This window comes from Somniosus microcephalus, chromosome 2, assembly GCF_052327205.1.
Source record: "Somniosus microcephalus isolate GS21.2 chromosome 2, FLI_Smic_1.0, whole genome shotgun sequence".
Taxonomy (NCBI): Eukaryota; Metazoa; Chordata; class Chondrichthyes; order Squaliformes; family Somniosidae; genus Somniosus; species Somniosus microcephalus.
The window spans coordinates 387,059,490-387,086,121 of NC_140988.1; the positions used below are offsets into that span (position 1 = coordinate 387,059,490).

Here is a 26,632-nt window from a genome sequence, read left to right on the forward strand (position 1 = left end):
CTATCATTACGAAGCCCTGAAATGCCAAGAGAGGATCATAAAGAAGAGTCCCCTCAGTCAACTAGCCCTGGGACTCAGTGAAGTAACTACTAATAATAATCAGCTCTAGGACAGTGACATCGTAGCACAGAGAATTCGACCCAACACAATTGTCACTAAACAAAAGGAAAAATATCTGACCTATTGGACAGAAACAACAAAAACCCAAAACAAACTCGATTGCTACTTGGCCCTAAACAATACACCATGGCTGAATACCTGACCACGGTAAAAGATAGCAAATTGAAAAAAACCTTGACTATGTACAGACTTAGTGAGCATAGCCTGGCCATCGAAAAAGGCAGACACAGGCAGACCTGGCTGCCAAGAGAGGACAGGATATGCTCTCACTGCGGTCAGGGAGTGGTGGAGACAGAGATGCACTTCCTCACAGCTTGTAGAAACTATCAGGGCATAAGGGGGAATTTCTACCCAAAATTCATAAAAATATGCTCTGAATTCAAAAATTTGAATGACGACCAAAAACTCCCATACCTATTAGGGGAACAGAGAAATTGCGTAACTTTAGCGGCAAACTATGTTACAGCTTGCCATAAGCAGAGGGACAACCATTAAACCTAAGAAAAGATTATATGCATATTATATGAGTGTATATTTATACACAGGGATATATCTGTTTATACACTGTATGGATAGATCTGCGTTTATGTGTTCAACCATAAATGTTTTTTCGGTGCTTTGGCAACATAAGATGTACCTTGTCATGCCAATAAAGCGATTTGAATTGAATTGAGTTGAAATTGAGAGACAGAGACAGAGAACCGGGGGGGGGGGAGAGGGAGAGAGAACGGGGGGGGGGGAGAGAGAGGGAGAACCGGGGGGGGGGAGGAGAGAGAACCGGGGGGGGCGGGGGGGAGAGAGAACCGGGGGGGGGGTGGGGAGAGAGAACCAGGGGGGGGGTGGAGAGAGAGATCCGGGGGGGGCGGGGGGGAGAGAGAACCGGGGGGGGGGTGGGGAGAGAGAACCGGGGGGGGGGTGGAGAGAGAGATCCGGGGGGGGCGGGGGGGAGAGAGAACCGGGGGGGCGGGGGGGAGAGAGAACCGGGGGGGGGGTGGAGAGAGAGATCCGGGGTGTGGTAGAGAGACTGGGGGGTGGGGGGGAGAGAGAGAGAGAACCGTGGGAGAGAGAGAGAGAGAGAACTGGGGGGAGGGAGAGAGACAGAGAACCGGGGGGGGCGGGTGGGAGAGAGAACCGGGGGGGTGGGGAGAGAGAGATGGGGGAGAGAGAGAGAGAGCACTGGGGGGGGGAAAAGAGAGAGCCAGCGGGGGGGGAGAGAGAGAGAGGGGGGGGGAGAGAGAGAGAGGGGGTGGGGGGGGAGAGCGAGAGATGGGGGGGGGAGAGAGAGCCGGGGGGGGGGGAAGGGAGAGAGAGCCGGGGGGGGGTGGTGGGAAGAGAGAGAGACGGAGGGGGGGGGGAGAGAGAGAGCCGGGGGGAGGAGGGAGGGAGAGTGAGCCGGTGGGGGGGATGGGGCGGGTGAGAGAGCCGGGGGGGGGGGGCTGGGGGTGAGAGAGCCCGGGGAGAGGGGGGCCCGAGGAGTGGGGCAGGCCCGGGGGAGCAGCGTGCTGGAGTCCTCCATCACTCCCCACAGTGTGAGGGGGATACCGTGTCCTCCCCACTGTGAGGGGGTCAGCGAGAGCCTGCAAAGGGATATGGACAGGTTAAGTGAGTGGGCAGTAAGGTGGCAGATGGAGTACAATGTGGGGGAATGTGAGGTTATTCACTTTGGTAGGAAGAATAGAAAAACAGAATATTTTTTAAATGGTGAGAAACTTTCAAATGTTGGTGTTGAGAGAGATTTGGGTGTCTTCGTGCATCTGAGCAGCCTGTGTGAGAGCGCCCAGGCGGAGGGTGCATGTTTGGGGAGCTGATCTCCGCCTTCTCTTTCTTTCAAATGCAGGGAATCATGTCACGATCCGTGGGGCCAAAGTCTCGGTCAGACAAGTCCCGGACCTTGACCACAGCAGCGACCACCCCGCAGCCGCCCACTGAGCTGGAAATTGTACCCGGTCGGCTCACGGAAACTGACTGGACCATCATGGTCTCGGTCGAAGATGGTGAGAACCACGTCGGGGACATCATCGAGGACATTATGAGCCAAGTGTTGGATGATTGTTACAGGATTTACACTGAAAAACAGGTAAAGTCGAGCAGTGGCTCTACAGCACCGATAGAACAGGGCAAGTACAGGGGCTAGTGAGGGTCGCAGTGTGACTAGGCCCGTGGATTAGTTGCTGCACTTTGATCTGCATGTCATGACAGAGCCAGGCTGGGTTTGGACAAACTATCAAACCATCACCAAGATAAACACCGGGTTATAGAAATGGAAAGTCAAAAAACTGATCAGATATAACCGATGCGTTCTTGCGAAGCAGGCTCAAAGGGCCGAATGGCCTAATCCTGCTCCCCTTTCTTATGTTCTTATGTTCAAACTACTTCACACAGTCAGTGTACAGATATCACCCTGAGAGAGAGAGGGACTGAGAGACACCCGTCAGTGTACAGATATCACCTTGAGAGACACCAGTCAGTGTACAGATATCTCACTGAGGGAGAGGGTCTGAGAGACACCAGTCAGTGTACAGATATCACCCTGAGGGAGAGGGACTGAGAGACACCAGTCAGTGTACAGATAGCTCCCTGAGAGAGAGGGACTGAGAGACAGCAGTCAGTGTACAGATATCTCCCTGGGAGAGGGACTGAGAGACACCAGTCAGTGTACTGATATCACCCTGAGGGAGAGGGACATGGGATCTTGTTTTGGGGCATGTGGGACGGGCCCCGTGTTTTGGGACGGGCCCCGTGTTTTGGGGAGTGTGGGATAGGCCCCGTGTTTTGGGGAGGGTGGGATAGGCCCCGTGTTTTGGGGAGGGTGGGATAGGCCCCGTGTTTTGGGGAGGGTGGGACAGGCCCCGTGTTTTGGGGAGGGTGGGACAGGCACCCTGTTTTGGGGAGTGTGGGACAGGCCCTGTGTTTTGGGGAGGGTGGGATAGGCCCCGTGTTTTGGGGAGGGTGGGATAGGCCCCGTGTTTTGGGGAGGGTGGGACAGGCCCCGTGTTTTGGGGAGGGTGGGACAGGCCCCGTGTTTTGGGGAGGGTGGGACAGGCCCCGTGTTTTGGGGAGTGTGGGACAGGCCCCCTGTTTTGGGGAGGGTGGGATAGGCCCCGTGTTTTGGGGAGGGTGGGACAGGCCCCGTGTTTTGGGGAGGGTGGGACAGGCCCCGTGTTTTGGGGAGGGTGGGACAGGCCCCGTGTTTTGGGGAGGGTGGGACAGGCCCCGTGTTTTGGGGAGGGTGGGACAGGCCCCGTGTTTTGGGGAGGGTGGGACAGGCCCCGTGTTTTGGGGAGGGTGGGACAGGCCCCGTGTTTTGGGGAGTGTGGGACAGGCCCCCTGTTTTGGGACGGGCCCCGTGTTTTGGGGCGTGTGGGACGGGCCCCGTGTTTTGGGGAGGGTGGGATAGGCCCCGTGTTTTGGGGAGTGCGGGACAGGCCCCGTGTTTTGGGGAGGGTGGGACAGGCCCTGTGTTTTGGGGAGGGTGGGACAGGCCCCGTGTTTTGGGGAGTGTGGGACAGGCCCCGTGCTTTGGGGAGGGTGGGACAGGCCCCCTGTTTTGGGGAGGGTGGGACAGGCCCTGTGTTTTGGGGAGTGTGGGACAGGCCCCCTGTTTTGGGGAGGGTGGGACAGGCCCCGTGTTTTGGGGAGTGTGGGACAGGCCCCCTGTTTTGGGGAGGGTGGGACAGGCCCCGTGTTTTGGGGAGGGTGGGACAGGCCCCGTGTTTTGGGGAGGGTGGGACAGGCCCCGTGTTTTGGGGAGGGTGGGACAGGCCCCCTGTTTTGGGGAGGGTGGGATAGGCCCCCTGTTTTGGGGAGGGTGGGATAGGCCCCGTGTTTTGGGGAGGGTGAGACAGGCCTCGTGTTTTGGGGAGGGTGGGACAGGCCCCGTGTTTTGGGGAGGGTGGGACAGGCCCCCTGTTTTGGGGAGGGTGGGATAGGCCCCCTGTTTTGGGAAGGGCGGGACAGGCCCCGTGTTTTGGGGAGGGTGGGATAGGCCCCGTGTTTTGGGGAGGGCGGGACAGGCCCCGTGTTTTGGGGAGGGTGGGATAGGCCCCGTGTTTTGGGGAGGGTGGGACAGGCCTCGTGTTTTGGGGAGGGTAGGACAGGCCCCCTGTTTTGGGGAGGGTGGGATAGGCCCCGTGTTTTGGGGAGGGTGGGACAGGCACCCTGTTTTGGGGAGGGTGGGATAGGCCCCGTGTTTTGGGGAGGGTGGGACAGGCCCCGTGTTTTGGGGAGTGTGGGACAGGCCCCGTGTTTTGGGGAGGGTGGGACAGGCCCCGTGTTTTGGGGAGTGTGGGACAGGCCCCGTGTTTTGGGGAGGGTGGGACAGGCACCCTGTTTTGGGGAGGGTGGGACAGGCCCCGTGTTTTGGGGAGTGTGGGACAGGCCCCGTGTTTTGGGGAGGGTGGGACAGGCACCCTGTTTTGGGGAGGGTGGGACAGGCCCCGTGTTTTGGGGAGGGTGGGACAGGCCCTGTGTTTTGGGGAGGGTGGGACAGGCACCCTGTTTTGGGGAGGTTGGGACAGGCCCCGTGTTTTGGGGAGTGTGGGACAGGCCCCCTGTTTTGGGGAGGGTGGGATAGGCCCCCTGTTTTGGGGAGGGCGGGTCAGGCCCGTATTTTGTCAAGGTGTTATCTATGGAGACTATCAGTGCCACGTGGGAAGGAGTTGGACTTCCCGACACCATTGTCTCAGTGTTGCCGTGCAGCGACGGTTGGATGTAACATTCCGCTTCAGTGCCGCGTCTTTTCCTCAGATGTTGCCGTTCACCATCGCTCAGGCCAAGGATGCCATCCTGCAGATTATCGAGTGGCAGTTCCTGACGAGCGACTACGGCGAGAGCAACGTCATGCAGGAGCCATCGTGGCAGGAAGACGAGGAGCCTGTTGCCATCCCCACTGACTCCTGGGCCCAGGGCTCGGTGCCTGTCATGAGGCCCCCATCTTCACCAACCCTGGAGAAACAGGTAGAGCACAGGTCCCGATCCACACCGCAGCTCAGCGACAGGCCATTCACCTGTTTGCAATGTATTTTCAGTGTGCGGACTAAATACTGCTGCCTGTGATCTGTTTTCCCATATTTACTACATCGGGGTGCAGTAGCGTAGTGGTTATGTTATTGGACCTGTAATCCAGAGGCCTGGACTCAGAATCCAGAGAACGTGAGTTCAAATCCCAGGTTTGAGAATATTCAGTCAGTAAAAAGATTGGTCAGTAAAAGTGACCATGAAGCTGATTGTCATAAAACCCTGACTGGATCACTAATGTCCAATAGGGAACGGAACCTGCCGTCCTTACTTGGACTCGACTAAATGTGACGCCAGTCCCACATCTGGCCTAGCAAGACACTTGGTTCTATCACACTCAGGGTAACTCCACCACTCGTCCAGCCTCTCTGCTCCAATTCTTTTTTTAAAATTTGTTCCTGGGATGTGGGCGTCGCTGGCAAGGCCAGCATTTATTGCCCATCCCTAATTGCCCTTGAGAAGGTGGTGGTGAGCCGCCGCCTTGAACCGCTGCAGTCCGTGTGGTGAAGGTACTCCCACAGTGCTGTTAGGGAGGGAGTTCCAGGATTTTGACCCAGCGACGATGAAGGAATGGCGATATATTTCCAACTCAGGATGGTGTGTGACTTGGAGGGGAGCTTGGAGGTGGTGTTCCCATGTGCCTGCTGCCCTTGTCCTTCAAGGTGCTTGAAGTCGCGGGTTTGGGAGGTGCTGTCGAAAAAGCCGTGGCGAGTTGCTGCAGTGCATCTTGTAGATGGTGCACACTGCAACCACGGTACGCCGGTGGTGGAGGGAGTGAATGTTTAAGGTGGTGGATGGAGTGCCAATCAAGCGGGCTGCTTTGTCCTGGATGGTGTCGAGCTTCTTGAGTGTTGTTGGAGCTGCACTCATCCAGGCAAGTGGAGAGTATTCCATCACACTCCTGACTTGTGCCTTGTAGATGGTGGAAAGGCTTTGGGGAGTCAGGAGGTGAGACACTTGCTGCAGAATACCCAGCCTCTGACCTGCTCTTGTAGCCACAGTATTTATGTGGCTGGTCTAGTTAAGTTTCTGGTTAAGATAGGAGCAGGAGTAGGCCATTCAGCCCCTTGATGCGCTATCAATTACTGAGAAAGACTGGAAGTTAAGAGAGTAACAAACGGGCTTTTATTAGCTAAAGAACGAAGGCATGCCTCTAGTGGTCGACGGTCCTGAATGCCTGGGGAACTGCAGAGCAGCCGCCTTTATACCAGGGCATGTGGGTGGAGCCAGGGGCGGAGCCAGCTGAGGCATGCACAGACAGGTACAACAATGGGCAAGAGTGAACAACAGTGAAGTGAACAACAGTGGTTTACCACATTCACCCCTTGCTTAAAAATGAGTCCGACGGGGTGAAGTGTATTAAAAGTTCGTATAATTAAGTCTTTCTGGGGGTCTTGTATGCCGCCGTGATCGTCGTGGCGACGGCTGAGGTGGTGCAGCTTCCGACGCCGAGTCCCACGTGGGCCGGAGCACTGGCGTGTCGTCCTCATGGGTGTTGAGTTGGTTGGTGATCAATGGCGGGTCACGGGGCCACGGCGTGCCGTCTACAGGGGTTAGGTATGGGTCCGTTGCTGCCGGTGCATTGTGGGTAGCGGTGATGTTGGTTTCAGGGGCCCCTGAGGGTGCGAGGTCTCATATGGAGACTGTGTCCTCCTGATGTGCCTCAATAATTCCGAGACCCGATGTTAGCGAAACAAAACAAGGCTTTTATTAACTTAGAAAGTAACACGTAAGAGAGAGAGGTATCTTCCTTCTGGAGACTGAGGCCAGACTGAGCTAGCTTACAAAAGGGGCCAGGTATGGGCGGAGCCCTACACACAGCACATTCCAGCACATTCCAATAAACAATACAATGAGGACTTGGGGAAGGGAAATGACACTGAAACCGACCACAGCCACAGGCAGTGATGAATGGAATATTTCATCACATTCACCCCTTCTATAGATTTAGTCTGTTCGGGGGTTTGATAGTCCTCTGCGACCGACGTGGCTGTTGTGGTGCCGCGGGTGTCGGCTGGGTGTCCCCGGTAGCCTCCTGGGTCTCTGCCGGGGGTGCCGCCAGGGTTGTTGAAGGGGTCGTTGGTGGGGGTGCCGTTGGTCGATGTTCTTCCGGGGGTGATGAAAGAGTAGTGGGTGGGTAAGAGTTGCTGTGATCGTTGTTGCTGCTATTGCCGTGGTTGTTGTCGATGCCGGCTGGGGCGACGTCTTTTATGGACACGGTGTCCTCCCTTCCGTCGGCGTGCCGGACATATGCGTATTGGGGGTTGGCGTGGAGTAGGTGTACTGGTTCCACGAGAGGGTCCGTCTTGTGGCCCCTCACATGCCTTCGCACGAGTACCGGACCTGGGGTGGAGAGCCATGACGGCATGGATACGCCTGAGGTGGATTTCCGGGGAAAGACAAACATTCGTTCATGAGGCGTGGCATTAGTGGCCGTACACAATAGCGACCGTATCGAATGGAGCACATCCGGGAGGACTTCCTGCCAGCGGGAGATAGGGAGGCCCTTGGTCCTTAGAGCTAGAGTGACTGCTTTCCATACTGTCCCGTTCTCTCGCTCCACTTGGCCGTTACCCCGGGGGTTGTAGCTGGTGGTATGGCTCGTGGCGATCCCCTTGGACAGCATGTACTGGCGTAGCTCTTCACTCATGAAGGACGCCCCCCTATCCGTATGGATGTAGCTCGGCATACCGAACAGGCAGAACAGGCTGTTGAGGCATTTAATGACCGTGGCGCTGGTCATGTCTGGGCAGGGGAAGGCGAATGGGAACCGGGAGTATTCGTCCACAATGTTCAGGAAGTAAACATTGCGGTCGACGGACGGGAGGGGGCCCTTGAAATCTAAGCTGAGCCGCTCAAAGGGCCGTGTAGCTTTGATTAAGTGGGCTCTATCTGGGCGGTAGAACCGAGGCTTGCACTCAGCGCAAGTGCGGCAGTTCCTGGTCAGAGACCGAACTTCCTCAATCGAGTAGGGTAAGTTACGGGACTTTATGAAGTGGAACAGCCGCGTGACCCCTGGGTGGCAGAGGTCGTTGTGGAGGGTCTGTAGCCGATCCCCGGTGGCGCTGGCACACATCCCTCGTGAGAGGGCGTCAGGGGATTCGTTAAGGGCCCCTGGCCGGTAAATGATGTCGTACTCGAAGGTGGAGAGCTCGATCCGCCACCTAAGGATCTTATCATTTTTAATCTTCCCCCTCTGTTTATTATTGAACATAAACGCTACCGACCGCTGGTCGGTAAGTAGGGTGAAGCGTTTGCCGGCTAGGTAGTGGCGCCAGTGGCGCACTGCCTCCACGATGGCTTGGGCCTCCTTTTCCACGGAGGAGTGTCTGATCTCGGGCCCTTGGAGGGTCCTCGAGAAGAAAGCTACGGGCCGCCCCGCCTGGTTGAGGGTGGCCGCCAAGGCGAAGTCAGACGCATCACTTTCCACTTGAAATGGAGTGTTCTCGTCCACTGCCTGTAGCGTGGCCCGCTCAATATCCTGCTTAATGCTTTTGAAGGCGGCGTGGGCCTCAGCAGAGAGCGGAAAAGAGGATGCTTTCAAGAGGGGGCGGGCTTTGTCGGAGTAGTTGGGGACCCATTGGGAATAATAAGAAAATAACCCCAGGCACCTTTTCAGGGCTTTGGGAGTGTTGGGCAGGGGCAGCTCCCGTAGGGGGCGCAATCGGTCGGGGTCTGGTCCGATTTCCCCATTCTCCACCACGCTGCCTAGTATGCAGAGGCGCGTGGTGTTGAAAACGCACTTGTCCTCGTTGTAGGTGAGGTTGAGTTTTTGTGCGGTTTCCAGGAACCTCTCGAGGTTCGAGTCGTGATCCTGCTGATTGTGGCCGCAGATGGTGACGTTGTCGAGGTAGGGGAAGGTTGCCTGCAAGTGGTGGTCATCGACCATGCGGTCCATCTCCCTCTGAAAGACCGAGACCCCATTCGTCACCCCAAAGGGGACTCTGAGGAATTGGTAGAGGCGTCCGTTCGCCTCGAAGGCGGTGTACGGGCGGTCCTCTGGTCTGATAGGGAGCTGGTGGTACGCTGACTTGAGGTCGATGGTGGAGAACACCCGGTATTGGGCGATTTGGTTCACCATTTCTGATATGCGGGGTAGCGGGTAGGCGTCTAGTTGGGTGCACCTGTTGATCGTTTGACTATAGTCGATCACCATCCGTTTCTTCTCGCTACCCCTTACCACTACCACTTGGGCGCGCCACGGGCTGTTGCTGCGTTCGATAACGCGCTCTTTCAGGAGCCTGTCTACCTCGGTCGCGATAAACCGCCTGTCCTCCCAGCTGTACCTCCTGCTTTTGGTCGCTATTGGCCGGCAGTTAGGGGTAAGGTTCGCGAATAGCGAAGGCGGCTTTACCTTCAGGGTAGCCAGACCGCACACTGTGAGGGGCGGCTGGGACCCACCGTACTTGAGCGTGATGCTTTGGTGGTTGCACTGGAAATCCAGGCCCAAGATCACGCTCGCACATAGGTTCTTCATGATTAATACTTTAAAATTATCGTATACAGTCCCGTTAACGCCCAATTGTACCGTGCAGTAACCCAGAATGGTCGATGTCTGGGTTTTATCAGCCATAGAGATGGTACCCTGAGCAGGGACCACCTTTAGGGAGAGTTGTTGTGCCAGTTCAGGGTGGATAAAACTCTCCATGCTTCCACTGTCAATTAAACATTTAACCCGGCACCCGTTTACCTCGATGTCCACCATTGATTTGGATAGCGGGTGCGGCCTGGTCTGGTCCACTGTGACCGATGCCACTGTAGGGCCCTGATCGATACAAGATGGCGTCCACGCTGTCTGCTCATAAGATGGCAGACCCCACGAGGTCGGGCAAGATGGCGTCCAAGGTGGCCGCTCCCACGGCGCACACGCGGCGGTGGCGGGTTTTCCGGCGGTTGGTTTTCCGGCGGGGTTCCCTCTGCACACCTTCCCGAAGTGCCCCTTCTTACCGCACTTAAAGCAGGTGGTGCCTTTCGCCGGGCACAGGTTTCTGGTGTGTTTTGGCTGCCCGCAGAAGTAGCAGTTGGGTCCCTGGCGCGTCGCGGCTGTCGTAGGGCTTCTGGGGGGAGAGCGGGGCCCCGCCGGTGTCGGGCTGCCGGGCGGGGAAGATGCCTTCCAAGATGGCGGCGCCCTTGGTGCACACGTGGAGGCGTGGATGGCGCGGGCTGAAGAGTAGGCGTCCGAGTTTCTCTGGGCCACATCCAGGGATCGCGCGGTGTCCGCAGCCTGTTTCAGGTCCAACCCCGTTTTTTCCAGCAGTCTTTGCCGGATGTAAGTGGAGCTGAGGCCTGTGATAAAGGCATCGCGAACAAGCTCGTCAGTGTACACTGCGGCTTTTACATCTCGGCACTTGCAGTCTTTGCCAAGCATTTTCAGGGTGCTTAGGAACTCCTCCACCGATTCCCCAGGTCGCTGTGCGCGAGTAGCGAGCAGATGCCTAGCATACACCTCATTCGTAGGCTGCTGGTAATGCGCCTTTAAGATGTCGCAGGCGGCCAGGTACGTATCGGCGTCTTGGATGAGGGGGTAAACCCGGTGGCTTACCCAATTCCGCAGAATTCCGAGTCTCATCCTTGCAGCGTCCGTAGCGTCTTTGACGGCTGTGGAATTGTCCAGGAAGAATTCCATACACTCAAACCAGTGTCCGAAGCGTGCTGATGCGTCCGGAGCATGTTGATCCAAATCCAAACGTTCAGGTTTCAGGAGTTGATCCATAGTGTTGAAAAATAAGTTAATAAAATTGATGTGCCTCAATAATTCCGAGACCCGATGTTAGCGAAACAAAACAAGGCTTTTATTAACTTAGAAAGTAACACGTAAGAGAGAGAGGTATCTTCCTTCTGGAGACTGAGGCCAGACTGAGCTAGCTTACAAAAGGGGCCAGGTATGGGCGGAGCCCTACACACAGCACATTCCAGCACATTCCAATAAACAATACAATGAGGACTGGGGGAAGGGAAATGACACTGAAACCGACCACAGTCACAGGCAGTGATGAATGGAATATTTCATCACACCTCCCGCCCATCCGGGTACGCAATGTAAGCATACTGGGGGTTGGCGTGGAGGAGGTCGACCCTCTCGACCAGGGGGTCCGTTTTATGGGTCCTCACGTGTCTTCTCAGTAGGACCGGCCCTGGGGACGTCAGCCATGGCAGTAGCGATGTCCCCGATGTGGACTTCCTTGGGAAGACAAACATTTTCTCATGAGGGGTGGCGTTAGTGGCAGTGCAGAGCAGTGACCGAATAGAGTGGAGCGCATCGGGGAGCACCTCCTGCCAGCGGGAGGTCGGAAGGCCCCTAGACTTTAAGGCTAGCAGGGCGGCCTTCCAAACTGTCACATTCTCTCTTTCCACCTGTCCGTTCCCCCGGGGGTTGTAACTGGTGGTCCTGCTTGTGGCAATACCCCTAGCGAGCAGGTACTGACGGAGTTTGTCGCTCATAAACGATGAGCCCCGGTCGCTATGGATATAGCTGGGGAAACCGAACAGGGTGAAGAGGTCGTTCAGACATTTAATGACCGAGGCACTGGTCATGTCCGGGCAGGGGATGGCGAACGGGAAACGAGAGTACTCATCAATAATGTTGAGGAAGTACACATTGCGGTCGGATGAGGGGCGAGGCCCTTTAAAATCAACGCTCAGACGCTCGAAGGGGCGAGTGGCTTTTATCAGGTGAGCCCTGTCTGGTCTATAAAAGTGCAGTTTGCACTCAGCGCAGACTTGGCAGTTCCTGGTCATGGTCCTGACCTCCTCAATGGAGTAAGGCAGGTTGCGGGCCTTGATGAAATGGAAGAACCTGGTGACCCCCGGGTGGCAGAGGTCATTGTGGAGGGCCCGCAGTCTATCAACCTGTGCGTTGGCACATGTACCTCGCGATAGAGCATCCGGGGGCTCATTGAGTTTCCCGGGCCGGTACAAGATATCGTAATTGTAGGTGGAAAGTTCAATTCTCCACCTCAAAATCTTGTCGTTTTTGATTTTGCCCCTCTGCTTGTTATTAAACATAAAAGCAACTGAACGCTGGTCAGTGAGTAGGGTGAATCGTTTTCCGGCCAGGTAATGCCTCCAATGTCGCACAGCTTCCACAATGGCCTGGGCCTCCTTTTCGACAGAGGAGTGTCTGATTTCGGAGCCTTGGAGGGTTCGTGAAAAGAAGGCCACGGGCCTTCCCGCCTGGTTAAGGGTAGTGGCCAGGGCAAAGTCGGACGCATCGCTCTCCACCTGGAAAGGGATGGACTCGTCCACCGCGTGCATGGTGGCTTTAGCAATGTCTTCTTTGATATGGTGGAAGGCTAAGCTGGCCTCTGCCGCCAGGGGAAAAGAGGTGGACTTGATAAGTGGACGGGCTTTGTCCGCATAATTAGGGACCCACTGGGCGTAGTAGGAGAAAAACCCCAGGCATCTCTTCAGGGCCTTGAGGCAGTGGGGCAGGGGAAGGTCCATAAGGGGACGCATCCGGTCGGGGTCGGGGCTGATGACTCCGTGTTCCACAACACAGCCAAGGATAGCGAGGCGGGTTGTGCGGAATATGCACTTCTCCTTGTTATACGTAAGGTTTAGGAGTTGGGCAGTGCGGAGGAATTTGTCGAGGTTGGCGTCATGGTCCTGCAGGTCATGGCCGCAGATGGTCACATTGTCCAGGTAGGGAAAAGTGGCCTGCAACGCATTCTGGTCGACCATCCGGTCCATCTCCCTTTGGAAAACGGAGACCCCGTTGGTGACGCCGAAGGGAACCCGAAGGAAGTGGTAGAGGCGGCCGTTTGCCTCGAAGGCAGTATACTGGCGGTCCTCATAGCGGATAGGGAGTTGGTGATATGCTGACTTAAGGTCAATGGTGGAGAATACGCGGTATTGTGCGATCTGATTGACCATATCAGATATGCGGGAGAGGGGGTATGCGTCCAGTTGGGTATATCGATTTATTGTTTGGCTGTAGTCAACGACCAGGCGCTGCTTCTCGCCGGTCTTGACGACCACAACCTGGGCTCGCCAGGGGCTGGTGCTAGCTTCAATAATCCCCTCCTTCAGGAGCCGCTCCACCTCAGATTTAATAAAAACTCTGTCACCAGCGCTGTATCGCCTGCTTTTGGTGGCGATGGGCTTGCAGTCGTGGGCGAGGTTAGCGAACAACGGGGGGGGGGTGACTTTAAGCGTGGAGAGGCTGCAAAAGGTGCACAGCGGGCAATTTGAAAACTGCTGGTTGCAGACTGTGAGTGGGGGAAGGGGTCCACCGTACGCCATCGTGACACTCTTAAGGTGGCACTGAAAATCCAACCCCAGTAGAACGGCAGCGCAGAGATGGGGCAGGACAAGCAGTTTAAAGTTTCTGTACTCTGTGCCCCTCACCGAAAGGGTCACCACGCAGTAGCCGCCGACGTCCGCTGAATGGGACTTGGAGGCCATAGAGACCCGGTGGCGTGCTGGCAGGACCGGGAGAGAGTAACGCCGCACCATGTTGGGGTGGATAAAGCTCTCCGTGCTCCCGCGGTCGAAAAGGCAGGTCGTGGCGCGGCCGTTTACCTTAATGTCCATCACGGACCTGGCTAGTTGGTGAGGTCTAGATTGGTCCAGTGTAACGGAGGCCAGCGTAGGGTCAGGCGTGTCGCTGCAGTCATCAGGTGAGGCAGTGGGTGAGTCAGGGGCCCATTGCAAAAATGGCGGCCGGAACGGATCACCCATGGTCGAAGGCGTCCAAGATGGCGTCCAAGATGGCGGCGCCCATGATCCACACGCGGCTGGAGGCGTACAAGATGGCGTCCAAGATGGCGGTGTCCAAGATGGCGGCCCGCTCGGCCCACACGCGGCACTGCTGGAGTTCGGGGTAGGTTTAGCCTTGCAGACGCTGGCGTAGTGCCCTTTCTTCCCACAACCAGAGCAAGTAGCGTTTTTCGCCGGGCAGCGAGCTCTGGGGTCTTTGGCTTGACCACAGAAGTAACACTTCGAGCCCCGGGACATCGCTGCAGAAGTTGGGCCGTTGGCGGGATGTGACAGGTGTGGCCCGGCGCAGGGTGGCGGTCCTACCGTGTCCCAGATGGCGGCGCCCGCGCCATCCACGATGCGGCCGCGCGGTCAAGGGAGTAGGCGTCCATATTCCGGTGGGCCACGTCTAGCGAGAGTGCGAGGGCCGTGGCCTTCTTCAGGTCGAGTTCGCCCTGCTCCAACAGTCTCTGCCGGGTGTAGTTGGACCTGAGGCCCGCGACGAAGGCGTCCCGGACAAGTTCCTCCGTGTACACCACGGCCGACACCTCTTTACATTTGCAGGCCCGGCCGAGCACCTTCAGCGCCCGTAGGTATACCTCCATCGATTCCCCGGGTTGCTGTTTGCGGGACCCCAGGAGGTGTCTGGCGTAAGCCTCATTTACCGGGCGTGCGTACTGTTCTTTAAGGAGGTCGAGAGCACCCTTGTAGGTTGTCGCATCTTGGATGAGCGAATAAGCTTGGTGGTTCACCTTGGAGGTCAGAACCCTTAGTTTGTCGCCATCGTTTTGAACAGTTTCGACGGAGGCTTCTAGGAAAAATTCGAAGCATCGCAGCCAGTGTGCGAACTTGGTAGATGAATCCGCCTCTTGAGGGTCTAGTTCCAGGCGTGCTGGTTTGAGGATTTGCTCCATTGAAAAAAAGTTTAGCTAATAAAATTGATGCGCTATCAATTACTGAGAAAGACTGGAAGTTAAGAGAGCAACAAACAGGCTTTTATTAGCTAAAGAACGAAGGCATGCCTCTAGTGGTCGACCGGTCCTGAATGTCTGGGGAACTGCAGAGCAGCCGCCTTTATACCAGGGCATGTGGGTGGAGCCAGGGGCGGAGCCAGCTGAGGCATGCACAGACAGGTACAACAATGGGCAAGAGTGAACAACAGTGAAGTGAACAACAGTGAAGTGAACAACAGTGGTTTACCACACCCCTCGAGCCTGTTCCGCCATTTAATGAGATCATGGCTGATCATCCAAATTCAGTACCCTGTCCCTGCTTTCTCCCCATATCCCTTGATCCCTTTAGCCTTAAGAAATATATCCAACTCCTTCTTGAATATATTTAATGAATTGGCCTCAACTGTCTTCTGTGGTAGAGAATTCCACAGGTTCACCACTCTCTGGGTGAAGAAATTCCTCCTCATTTCTGTCCTAAATGGCTTACCCCTTATCCTTAGACTGTGACCCCTGGTTCTGGACTCCCCGACCATCGGGAACATCCTTCCTGCATCTAGTCTGTCTAGTCCTGTTAGAATTTTATAAGTTTCAATGCGATCCCCTCTCATTCTTCTAAACTCCAGCGAGTATAAGCCCAATCAACCCAATCTCACCATCCTCGGCCTCTCGCATTGTTCCACGGAAGCTCAGCGTAAGCTCGAGGAACAGCACCTCATCTTTCGATTCGGCACTTTACAGCCCTCTGGACTCAACACAGAGTTCAACAATTTCAGATCATAACCTTGGCCCCTATCACATATATATATTTTCTTTTTTTAATCCACATTTTGTTTTTTCTTCTCTCCCTTCCGCTGTCCTTCATTCTGCCAGCGCAATTCACACCCCATCCCCAGCCATCCTTTGTTCCCTAACCTGTCCCATTTCCACCTCCCCTTGCCTTGAATATCTCTCAATGTCTCTCAATGTCTCTCTATCTCTCCGGCTTTCTATCCTACCACTGACCTTCCCTTCTGTTCTTTCATCTCCTCCCCCTTTTCCTAGCCCCCAAACTTGCTTTCCATTTCCTGCTTTTTTTCCAGTTCTGACGAAAGGTCATCGACCTGAAACGTTAACTCTGTTTCTCTCTCCACTGATGCTGCCTGGCCTGCTGAGTATTTCCAGCGTTTCCTGTTGTTAATATTGATACAAAATATTTGTTTAACGGTTCTGCCATTTCCTTATTCCCCATAATAATTTCTCCAATAAGGGTGTTACATTAGCAGTTTTCCAATCTGCCGGGACCTTTCCTGACTCCAGGGAGTTTTGGAAAATAATCACCAATGCATCCACAATCCCTACCGCCACTTCTCTCAAGACCCTAGGATGTAGGCCATCAGGTCCAGGGGATTTATCCGCCTTAAGTCCCATTATTTTACCGAGTACCATCTCCTTAGTGATTTTAATCGTGTTTAGCTCCTCCACCCCCCCGCCCCCCCATTGCCCCCTGTTTGTCCAGTGTTGGGATATTTTTAGTGTCCTCTACTGTAAAGACTGATACAAAATATTTGTTCAGCGTCTTTGCCATCTCCATGTTCCCCACCACTAGTTTCCTGGTCCCATCCTCTAAGGGACCAACGTTCACTTTAGCCACCCTTTTTCTTTTTATATAGCTGTAGAAACTCTTGCTACCTGTTTTTATATTTTTTGCTAGTTTACTTTCATAATCTATCTTCCCTTTCTTAATTAATCTTTTAGTTATTGTTTGCTGGCTTTTAAATGCTTCCCAATCTTCTATCCTCCCACTAGATTTGGCTACTTTATATGCCCTTGTTTTCAGTCGGATACTATCCACATCACACTGCTCACAAACCCCCGACACACTGCTCACAAACCCCCGACACACTGCTCACAAACCCCCGACACACTGCTCACAAACCCCCGACACACTGCTCACAAACCCCCGACACACTGCTCACAAACCCCCGAAACACTCCTCACAAACCCCCGACAGTGGCTACCCTTATTTGTCGGCAAATGCAGCAGCCAAATTTGTGCATAGGAAGATCCCACAACGAGGACCAGTGACTCTGTTTTATATCGTTGGTTGAGAGATAAATGTTAGGTGGGCCAACTCCCCTGCTCTTCTTTGAATATCGCCTGAGGGGCAACGTGGTCTCGGTTTAACATCTCATCCGAAAGACGGCAGTTCCGACAGTGTGGCGCTCCGTCAGTACTGCCCCTCTGATAGTGCAGCTCTCCCTCAGTACTGCCCCTCCGACAGTGCGCTCTCCCTCAGTACCGCACCTCCGACAGTGCAGTGCTCCCTCAGTACCGCCCCTCCGACAGTGCAGCGCTCCCTCAGTACTGCCCCTCCGACAGTGCGGTTCTCCCTCAGTACTGCTCCTCTGACAGTGCAGCACTCCCTCAGTACTGCCCCTCCGACAGTGCGGCGCTCCCTTAGTACTGCCCCTCCAACAGTGTGGCGCTCCCTCAGTACTGCTCCTCCGACAGTGTGGCGCTCCCTTAGTACTGCCCCTCCGACAGTGCAGCGCTCCCTCAGTACTGCCCCTCCGACAGTGCAGCACTGCCTCAGTACTGCCCCTCCGACAGTGCGGCGCTCCCTCAGTACTGCCCCTCCGACAGTCCCGCACTCCCTCAGTACCGCCCCTCCGACAGTGCGGCGCTCCCTCAGTACTGCCCCTCCAACAGTGTAGCACTCCCTCAGTACTGCCCCTCCAACAGTGCGGCGCCCCCTCAGTACCGCCCCTCCAACAGTGCAGCGCTCCCTCAGTATCGCCCCTCCAACAGTGCAGCACTCCCTCAGTACCGCCCCTCCGACAGTGCAGCACTCCCTCAGTACCGCCCCTTCGACAGTGCGGTGCTCCCTCAGCACTGACCCTTCGACAGTGTGGTGCTCCCTCAGCACCGCCCCTCCGACAGTGCAGCGCTCCCTCAGTATCGCCCCTCCAACAGTGCAGCACTCCCTCAGTACCGCCCCTCCGACAGTGCAGCACTCCCTCAGTACCGCCCCTCCGACAGTGCAGCACTCCCTCAGTACCGCCCCTTCGACAGTGCGGTGCTCCCTCAGCACTGACCCTTCGACAGTGCGGTGCTCCCTCAGCACCGCCCCTCCGACAGTGCAGTGCTCCCTCAGTACTGCCCCTCCGACAGTGCAGCGCGCCATCAGTACCGATCCTCCGGCAGTGCGGCGCTCCCTCAGCACCGCCCCTCCGACAGTGCAGTGCTCCCTCAGTACTGCAGTGAAGTGTCAGCCTGGATTATGAGCTCAAGACTCTGGAGTGGGACTTGAACCCAGGCCCTTCTACCTCAGAGGGGAGAGTGACTGCCAACTGACAGTTGTATAAACTGACGCAGATTGGGACTGCGAGCGTGAAATGATTTTGATGACCAAATTATGTTTTGAATTAGGAATCATCAGAGGAAGCTCCTGGAGACGTGCTTTATCCTGCGGGGGAGGACGGAAGTGAGATTAGCAGCCAAACTGTAACTACCACCGCTGTTCACGATGCTGGACTGGAGTATGGGAGCGATCAGCAAGGACTCCAAACGGTGCAGGACATGTCCCCACACTCCAGAGAGCTAACAGGGCATTACCAGGAATCGGAAAAGGTAACGCTCACCTGAGCAAAACTCTGAGTGAATTGACTGGTTGTTACAGGTGGAGCTTTTCTAGATTCAGGCTGGAAGGATCTCGAGGCTGAGGGGTGCGGTGATGAGGGACTCGGAGTACGGTGATGAGGGGCTGAGGGACTGAGGGGTACGGTGCTGAGGGACTGAGGGGTACGGTGACGAGGGACTGAGGGGTACGGTGACGGGGGACTCGGGGTACGGTGACGGGGGACTCGGGGTACGGTGACGGGGGACTCGGGGTACGGTGACGGGGGACTCGGGGTACGGTGACGGGGGACTCTGGGTACGGTGACGGGGGACTCTGGGTACGGTGACGAGGGACTGAGGGGTACGGTGACGGGGGACTCGGGGTACGGTGACGAGGGACTCGGGGTACGGTGACGGGGGACTCGGGGTACGGTGACGGGGGACTCGGGGTACGGTGACGGGGGACTCGGGGTACGGTGACGGGGGACTCGGGGTACGGTGACGAGGGACTGAGGGGTACGGTGACGGGGGACTCGGGGTACGGTGACGGGGGACTCGGGGTACAGTGACGAGGGACTGAGGGGTACGGTGACGGGGGACTCGGGGTACGGTGACGGGGGACTCGGGGTACAGTGACGAGGGACTGAGGGGTACGGTGACGAGGGACTCGGGGTACGGTGACGGGGGACTCGGGGTACGGTGACGAGGGACTGAGGGGTATGGTGACGGGGACTCGGGGTACGGTGACGAGGGACTGAGGGGTACGGTGACGGGGGACTCGGGGTACGGTGACGAGGGACTGAGAGGTACGGGGACTCGGGGTATGCTGACGGGGGACTCGGGGCACGGTGACGAGGGACTCGGGGCACGGTGACGAGGGACTGAGGGGTACGGTGACGGGGGACTCGGCGTACGGTGACAGGATACTCAGGGTACGGTGACGAGGGACTCGGGGTACGGTGACAGGATACTCAGGGTACGGTGACGAGGGACTCGGGGTACGGTGACGAGGGACTCGGGGTACGGTGACGGGGGACTCGGGGTACGGTGACGGGGGAATTGGGGTACGGTGACGAGGGAATGAGGGGTACGGTGACGGGGGACTCGGTATGGTGACGAGGGACTCGGGGTACGGTGACGGGGGACTCTGGGTACGGTGACGAGGGAATGAGGGGTACGGTGACGAGGGACTGAGGGGTACGGTGACGGGGACTCGGTACGGTGACGAGGGACTGAGGGGTACGGTGACAAGGGACTCTGGGTACGGTGACGGGGACTCGGGGTACGATGACGGGGGACTCGGGGTACGGTGACGGGGACTCGGGGTACGGTGACGAGGGACTCGGGGTACGGTGACGGGGACTTGGGGTATGGTGACGAGGGACTGAGGGGTACGGTGACGAGGGACTGAGGGGTACGGTGACGAGGGACTGAGGGGTACGGTGACGAGGGACTCGGTGCGTAGAAACATAGAAACATAGAAGATAGGAGCAGGAGTAGGCCATTCGGCCCCTCGAGCCTGCTCCGCCATTCATTGCTATCATGGCTGATCATCCAAATTCAGTACCCTGTCCCTGCTTTCTCCCCATACCCCTTGATCCCTTTAGCCTTAAGAAATATATCTAACTCCTTCTTGAATATATTTAATGTATTGGCCTCTACTGCCTTCTGTGGTAGAGAATTCCACAGGTTCATCACTCTCTGGGTGAAGAAATTCCTCCTCATTTCTGTCCTAAATGGCCTACCCCTTATCCTTAGACTATGACCCCTGGTTCTGGACTCCCCGACCATCGGGAACATCCTTCCTGCATCTAGTCTGTCTAGTCCTGTTAGAATTTTATAAGTTTCGATGAGATCCCCTCTCATTCTTCTAAACTCCAGCGAGTACAAGCCCAATCGTCCCAATCTCTCCTCATACGTCATTCCTGCCATCCCAGGTATCAGTCTGGTGAATCTTCGCTGCACTCCCTCCATGGCAAGAACATCCTTCCTCAGATAAGGCGACCAAAACTGCACACAATACTCAAGGTGTGGTCTCACCAAGGCCCTGTACAACTGCAGCAAGATATCCTTGTTCCTGTACTCGAACCCTCTCGCTACGAAGGCCAACATACCATTTGCCTTCTTAACCACCTGCTGCACCTGCATGCTTACCTTCAGCGACTGGTGCACAAGAACACCCAGGTCTCGTTGCACTTCCCCTTCTCCCAATCTATTGCCATTCAGATAATAATCTGCCTTCCTGTTTTTGACACCAAAGTGGATAACCTCGTATTTATCCACATTATAGTGCATCTGCCATGCTTCTGCCCAATCACCCAACCTGTCCAAATCATCCTGGAGTTTCTTGGCATCCTCCTCACAGCACACACGCCCACCCAGCTTTGTGTCATCTGCAAACTTGGAGATATTACCTCCAATTCCCTCGTCTAGATCATTAATATATATTGTGAATAGCTGGGGTCCAAGGACCGATCCCTGCGGTACCCCACTAGTCACTGCCTGCCACTCGGAAAAAGACCCGTTTATTCCAACTCTTTGCTTCCTGTCTGCCAACCAGTTCTCTATCCAATCAATACCTTGCCCCCAATCCCATGTGCCTTAACTTTACACGCTAATCTACGGTGACGAGGGACTCTGGCGCGGTGACGAGGGACTCTGGCGCGGTGACGAGGGACTCTGGCGCGGTGACGAGGGACTCTGGCGCGGTGACGAGGGACTCGGACGCGGTGACGAAGGACTCGGGCGCGGTGACGAGGGACTCGGGTGCGGTGACGAGGGACTCGGGCGCGGTGACGAGGGACTCGGACGCGGTGACGAGGGACTCTGGCGCGGTGACGAGGGACTCTGGCGCGGTGACGAGGGACTCGGGCGCGGTGACGAGGGACTCGGACGCGGTGACGAGGGACTCGGGCGCGGTGACGAGGGACTCGGGCGCGGTGACGAGGGACTCGGACGCGGTGACGAGGGACTCGGGCGCGGTGACGAGGGACTCGGGCGCGGGGATGAGAGGTGTGGTGATGAGTGACTAAAAATAGAAAGACTTGCATTTATACTGCATTTTTCATGACCACCGGACGTCCCAAGGCGCTTTACAGCCAAAGTACTTTTTGAAGTGTAGTCACTGTTATAATTTAGGAAACACAGCAGCCAATTTGTGCACAGCAAGCTCCCACAAACAGCAGTGAGATAATGACCAGAGAATTAGTTTTTAGTGATGTTGATTGAGGGGTAAATATTGGTCAGGACCCAGGTTACTCCCCTGCTCTTCTGCGAAATAGTGCCACGGGATCTTTTACCCCCACCTGAGAGAGTAGACAGGCTCTCAGTTTAATGTCTCATCGAAAGACAGCACCTCCGATAGTGCAGTGCCAGTCTAGATTTTTGTGCTCCAGTCTCTGGAGTGGGACTTGAACCCACAACCTCCTGACTCCGAGGCGAGAGTGCCACCCACTGAGCCACGGCTGACACTGGGTACAATGATGAGGGACTTCCAGGGACGGTGATGAGGGACTGAGGACTGTGGTGGAGTGGGACTGAGGGGTACCGTGATGAGGAATTGAGGGGTACAGTGATGAGTGACTGAGGGGTACAATGAGGAGATGGACAGATCATAGAATCATGGAATAGTACAGCCCAGAAGGAGGCCATTCGGCCCATTGAGTCTGCGCCAGCTCTTTCGAAGAGCAATCCAGTTAGTCCCACTCCCCCGCTCTCTCCCCATAGCCCTGCAGTTTTTTCTCCTTCAAGTATTTATCCAACTCCCTTTTGAAGGCGACTATTGAATCTGTATCCACCACCCTTTCAGGCAGTGCATTCCAAATCCTAACCACTCGCTGCGTAAAAAAGTTTTCCTCACATCGTCTCTGGTTCTTTTGCCAATCACCTTGAATCTGTAGCCTCTGGTTGTTGACCCTTCAGCCATTGGAAACAGTTTCTCTTTATTTATTCTCTCTAAACCCTTCATGATCTTGAACACCTCTATCAAATCTCCTCTCAATCTTCTCTGCTCTGAGGAAAGCAACCCCAGCTTCTCCAGTCTATCCCCGTAACTGAAGTCCCTCATCCCCGGTACCATTCTCGTAAAGTTCTTCTGCACCCTTCACGTCCCACCTAACGTGTGGTGCCCAGCATTGGACACAGTACTCCAGGGTTGAGTAGATGGGTTAACCTATTAAAAGGGGATAACCTTCCCCAGCCTGATAAACTTCTTCTCCTTGTGTTTTGACCCCAGGAACCTGGGGAACCACCAACACCCGCCACAGTCACGAAGAAGAGACCAAAGTTTAAGCCCCATCAGGGACCTCTAGGTTCAGCCAAGCTGCAGAACATTACCAAGTCTTTGGATAAGATGGAAAGGGAGCTGTTCCTCCAACAAGGCACTGAGCCCTGTCCTGAAGAGCCACCCGTGTCTCCCTGCGAGGTTTATTGGATGTCGTCCTATTTCCAGAACGTTCTGAAGATCCAGAACAGCCGACTGCCATTGAACAACAGCATGACCTTTGATGAGTTTGGAAACGTCACCTCGGTGCAGAGATTGAAGCCAAGCCGATTCCCCAGGCGGCAGGTCCAGCCGCGGTTCCAGCTGGTTGATGTGGATCTGGAGGCCGAGCGCCGCAGACCGCTTGCTGGACAGGCCATGAGACCTTTGGTATTCCGGAGTGGCAACTTTGGGAAAGGGTCCCTCCCTGTCAGGTACAATGCGAGGAGAGTTCGGCAGAAAGACCCCGAGAACAGCGAGGGTTTGGGAACTCTGGAGCGAGCGGCGGGCAGGGAGCTGGTCATTCACAGCTCTAACGCGAACAGGCCAGTCGGCGGTCCCGCCGCAGCGCGGAGACTGAAGCTGGGTGACTCCTGCGCTGTCTCCACCACTCCAGAATTCATGGAGTTCGTCCCCGACGGGACAAAGGACAGAAATGATTCCAAATCTGGCCGGTATCCCAAGTACGAGGAGGAGCCGAGCACACTGAGACCAATCTGCAACACCTTGCTCATCCCCCCCATCCCGGTGGAAAAACTGACCAGAGGCACGGTACAGTGAGCCCCTCGGGCTAATACAGCCTCTTCCTTCTGTGAGTATTCTGTACTCAGTGTGTCCTTGTTTGCTGCCTCTCTGCTCTGTGGGTTTACTCAGTTGCTTTGACATTGCGTCAGGTGTGTCTTAACATCTGTAACTCTAGTAAATAAAGGAGAGAATTCTGTACAAGGCACCTGAACTCTTCTTGTAATAGGTGCAGGCCTGTTCCGGAAGGAATCTGCTCACATTTAGCATCGTCACATATTAGTAGCGACACTTTCACCAGCGACACCGCACTTATTACCAACGCCTTTACACCGCCACATTTACGACTGTCACTCGCATCCTGTCCCCAGCCAATGGGATTTGTCAGTGGGTGAACACAATTCTCCATCCTCCAGTAGAGTTTCTCTAAACAGAACATAATCCCAGCAGGCAGGCATTGGGGATCACAAGAAACCAAATCCCAGCAGGCATTGGGGAACACAGGCTCTGGGGCATTGGGAACATAGAAATCCCAAATTCCAGCAGGCCCTGGGTATCGTGGATCACAGGAACACAAATCCCAGCAGGCTCTGGTTATTGGGAACCCAAATCCCAGCAGGCCCTGGGACATTGGGAACACAGAAACACAAATTCCAGCAGGCCCTGGGTATTGGGAATCATGGGAGCCCAAATCCCAGCAGACTCTGGGTATTGGGAACCAAATCCCAGCAGACCCTGGGGCATTGAGAACACAGGACCCAAATCCCAGCAGACTCTGCGTATTGGGAACCAAATCCCAGCAGACCCTGGGGCATTGGGAACACAGGACCCAAATTCCAGCAGGCCTTGGGTATTGGGGAACACTGTCATCCACATCCCTGGTGTCTGTGAACAGCACATTGATCTAGCGCACACCTTGTGTAGAGAGCTGGTCCCTGTGCATTGTATTCTGATTGTCTCATCTACACAGTTGGAGTCCTCTGTACTGTATAGTCCTCTGTACCGATCTGCAGAGGTACATAGCAGCAAGGAGAGGCCGAGGCTGCAGACTGTGTTACACAATCCGTGCTCACCCCAGTCTGATCCACCAAAGCCTACGACTGCTCCTCCCAGCAGCACACGTGACTGGAAAATAATTCATCCTTTTCTGTGATTATTGTGTTCATCAGGGTGAGGGATGTTAGCGCAGTGGAATGGAACACTTAGTGTCAGTCTCAGGTACAGCACAGGTTAGATACAGAGTAAAACTCTCTCTGCACTGCCCCACCAAACACTCCCAGGGCAGATATAGCACAGGTTAGATACAGAGTAAAGATCCCCCTACACTGTCCCCATCAAACACTCCCAGGGCAGGTACAGCACAGGTTAGATACAGAGTAAAGTTCCCCCTACACTGTCCCATCAAACACTCCAGGGGCAGGTACAGCACGGGTTAGATACAGAGTAAAGTTCCCCCTACTCTGCCCCATCAAACACTCCCAGGGCAGGTACAGCACAGGTTAGATACAGAGTAAAGATCCCTCTACACTGTACCATCAAACACTCCCAGGGCAGGTACAGCACGGGTTAGATACAGAGTAAAGCTCCCTCTACACTGTCCCATCAAACACTCCCAGGGCAGATATAGCACAGGTTAGATACAGAGTAAAGATCCCTCTACACTGTCCCCATCAAACACTCCCAGGGCAGGTACAGCACGGGTTAGATACAGAGGAAAGCTCCCTCTGCACTGTCCCATCAAACACTCCCGGACCAGGAACAGCACGGGTTAGATACAGAGTAAAGCTCCCTCTACACTGTCCCATCAAACACTCCCGGGGCAGGTACAGCACGGGCTAGATACAGAGTAAAGCTCCCTCTACACTGTCCCGTCAAACACTCCCGGGGCAGGTACAACACGGGTTAGATACAGAGTAAAGCTCCCTCTACACTGTCCCATCAGACACTCCCAGGGCAGGTACAGCACGGGTTAGATACAGAGTAAAGCTCCCTCTACACTGTCCCATCAAACACTCCCAGGGCAGGTACAGCACGGGTTAGATACAGAGTTAAGCTCCCTCTACACTGTCCCATCAAACACTCCCAGGGCAGGTACAGCACGGGGTTAGATACAGAGTAAAGCTCCCTCTACACTGTCCCATCAAACACTCCCAGGGCAGGTACAGCACGGGTTAGATACAGAGTAAAGCTCCCTCTACACTGTCCCATCAAACACTGGTGTGGAGATGCCGGAGTTGGACTGGGGTGGACAAATGTAAGAAATCGCACAACACCAGGTTATAGTCCAACAGCTTTATTTGAAATCACAAGCTTTCGGAGCGCTGCTCCTTCTTCAGGTGAAGTGGAGAAATGCATAAAGACACAGCTTATATAGTCAGAGAATCATGTCAGACGTTTACAGGTAACCTTTCCAACTGCCATTTATCGCACCTCGGCAGAGAGATAATCACAGCAGTCAAAGGTGTGAATGGTGTCCAAACAGGTCAGTCAGGGAAACATTACATCAAAGAACAATGAGGTGGGGTCACAAGGGGTCAAATATTGCAGATGCTGGGGTCTGTATGAAAAACAAAAAAACAGACAAAAAACATTTTTTTTTTTTTTTTTTTTTGGCTGGAAATCACAGCAGGTCCGGCCGCATCTGTGTAGAGAGAACAAGCCAATGTCGACTCGAGTCTGGATGACCCTGCATCAGGTGGGGTTACATGTAGCGTGACATGAACCCAAGATCTCGGTTAAGGCCGTCCTCATGGGTGCGGAACTTGGCTATCAGTTTCTGCTCGACGATTTTGCGTTGTCGTGTGTCTCGAAGGCCACCTTGGAGAATGCTTACCCGAAGATCGGAGGCTGAATGTCCTTGACTGCTGAAGTGTTCCCCGACTGGGAGGGAACACTCCTGCCTGGTGATTGTTGCGCGGTTGGAAAGGTTACCTGTAAACATCTGACATGATTCTCTGACTATATAAGCTGTGTCTTTATATGCATTTCTCCACTTCACCTGAAGAAGGAGCAGCGCTCCGAAAGCTTGTGATTTCAAATAAAGCTGTTGGACTATAACCTGGTGTTGTGTGATTTCTTACATTTGTCCATCAAACACTCCCAGGGCAGGTACAGCACGGGTTAGATACAGAGTAAAGCTCCCTCTACACTGTCCCATCAAACACTCCCAGGGCAGGTACAGCACGGGTTAGATACAGCGTAAAGCTCCCTCTACACTGTCCCATCAAACACTCCCAGGGCAGGTACA

At 55.2% G+C, this 26,632-nt stretch overlaps 1 protein-coding gene across 2 annotated transcripts; it reads left to right on the forward strand.

Annotated features, from left to right (window-relative positions):
• Positions 1-1,956: 1,956 nt before the first annotated feature.
• Positions 1,957-26,358, forward strand: c20h2orf81 (chromosome 20 C2orf81 homolog). 2 transcript variants are annotated; one of them, XM_085976427.1, is made up of 5 exons: positions 1,957-2,197; positions 4,867-5,076; positions 18,195-18,395; positions 22,618-23,455; positions 26,012-26,358. In XM_085976427.1, the coding sequence occupies exons 1-4, from the start codon at positions 1,964-1,966 to the stop codon at positions 23,422-23,424; spliced, it is 1,452 nt and encodes a 483-aa protein (XP_085832553.1). In that variant the 5' UTR covers positions 1,957-1,963; the 3' UTR covers positions 23,425-23,455; positions 26,012-26,358. The 2 variants fall into 2 exon arrangements, with proteins under 2 accessions (XP_085832553.1, XP_085832552.1); XM_085976426.1 differs by lacking the exon at positions 26,012-26,358 and having other exon boundaries at positions 22,618-23,589.
• Positions 26,359-26,632: the final 274 nt, after the last annotated feature.

What these genes read in the sequence shown, in the direction of transcription:
- c20h2orf81 (XM_085976427.1), top strand. Translation starts at nt 1,964, where the DNA reads ATGTCACGATCCGTGGGGCCAAAGTCTCGGTCAGACAAGTCCCGGACC. An exon ending in GGATTTACACTGAAAAACAG is followed by an intron (nt 2,198 to 4,866) that starts GTAAAGTCGAGC and finishes TCTTTTCCTCAG; the next exon opens with ATGTTGCCGTTCACCATCGC. An exon ending in CACCAACCCTGGAGAAACAG is followed by an intron (nt 5,077 to 18,194) that starts GTAGAGCACAGG and finishes GTTTTGAATTAG; the next exon opens with GAATCATCAGAGGAAGCTCC.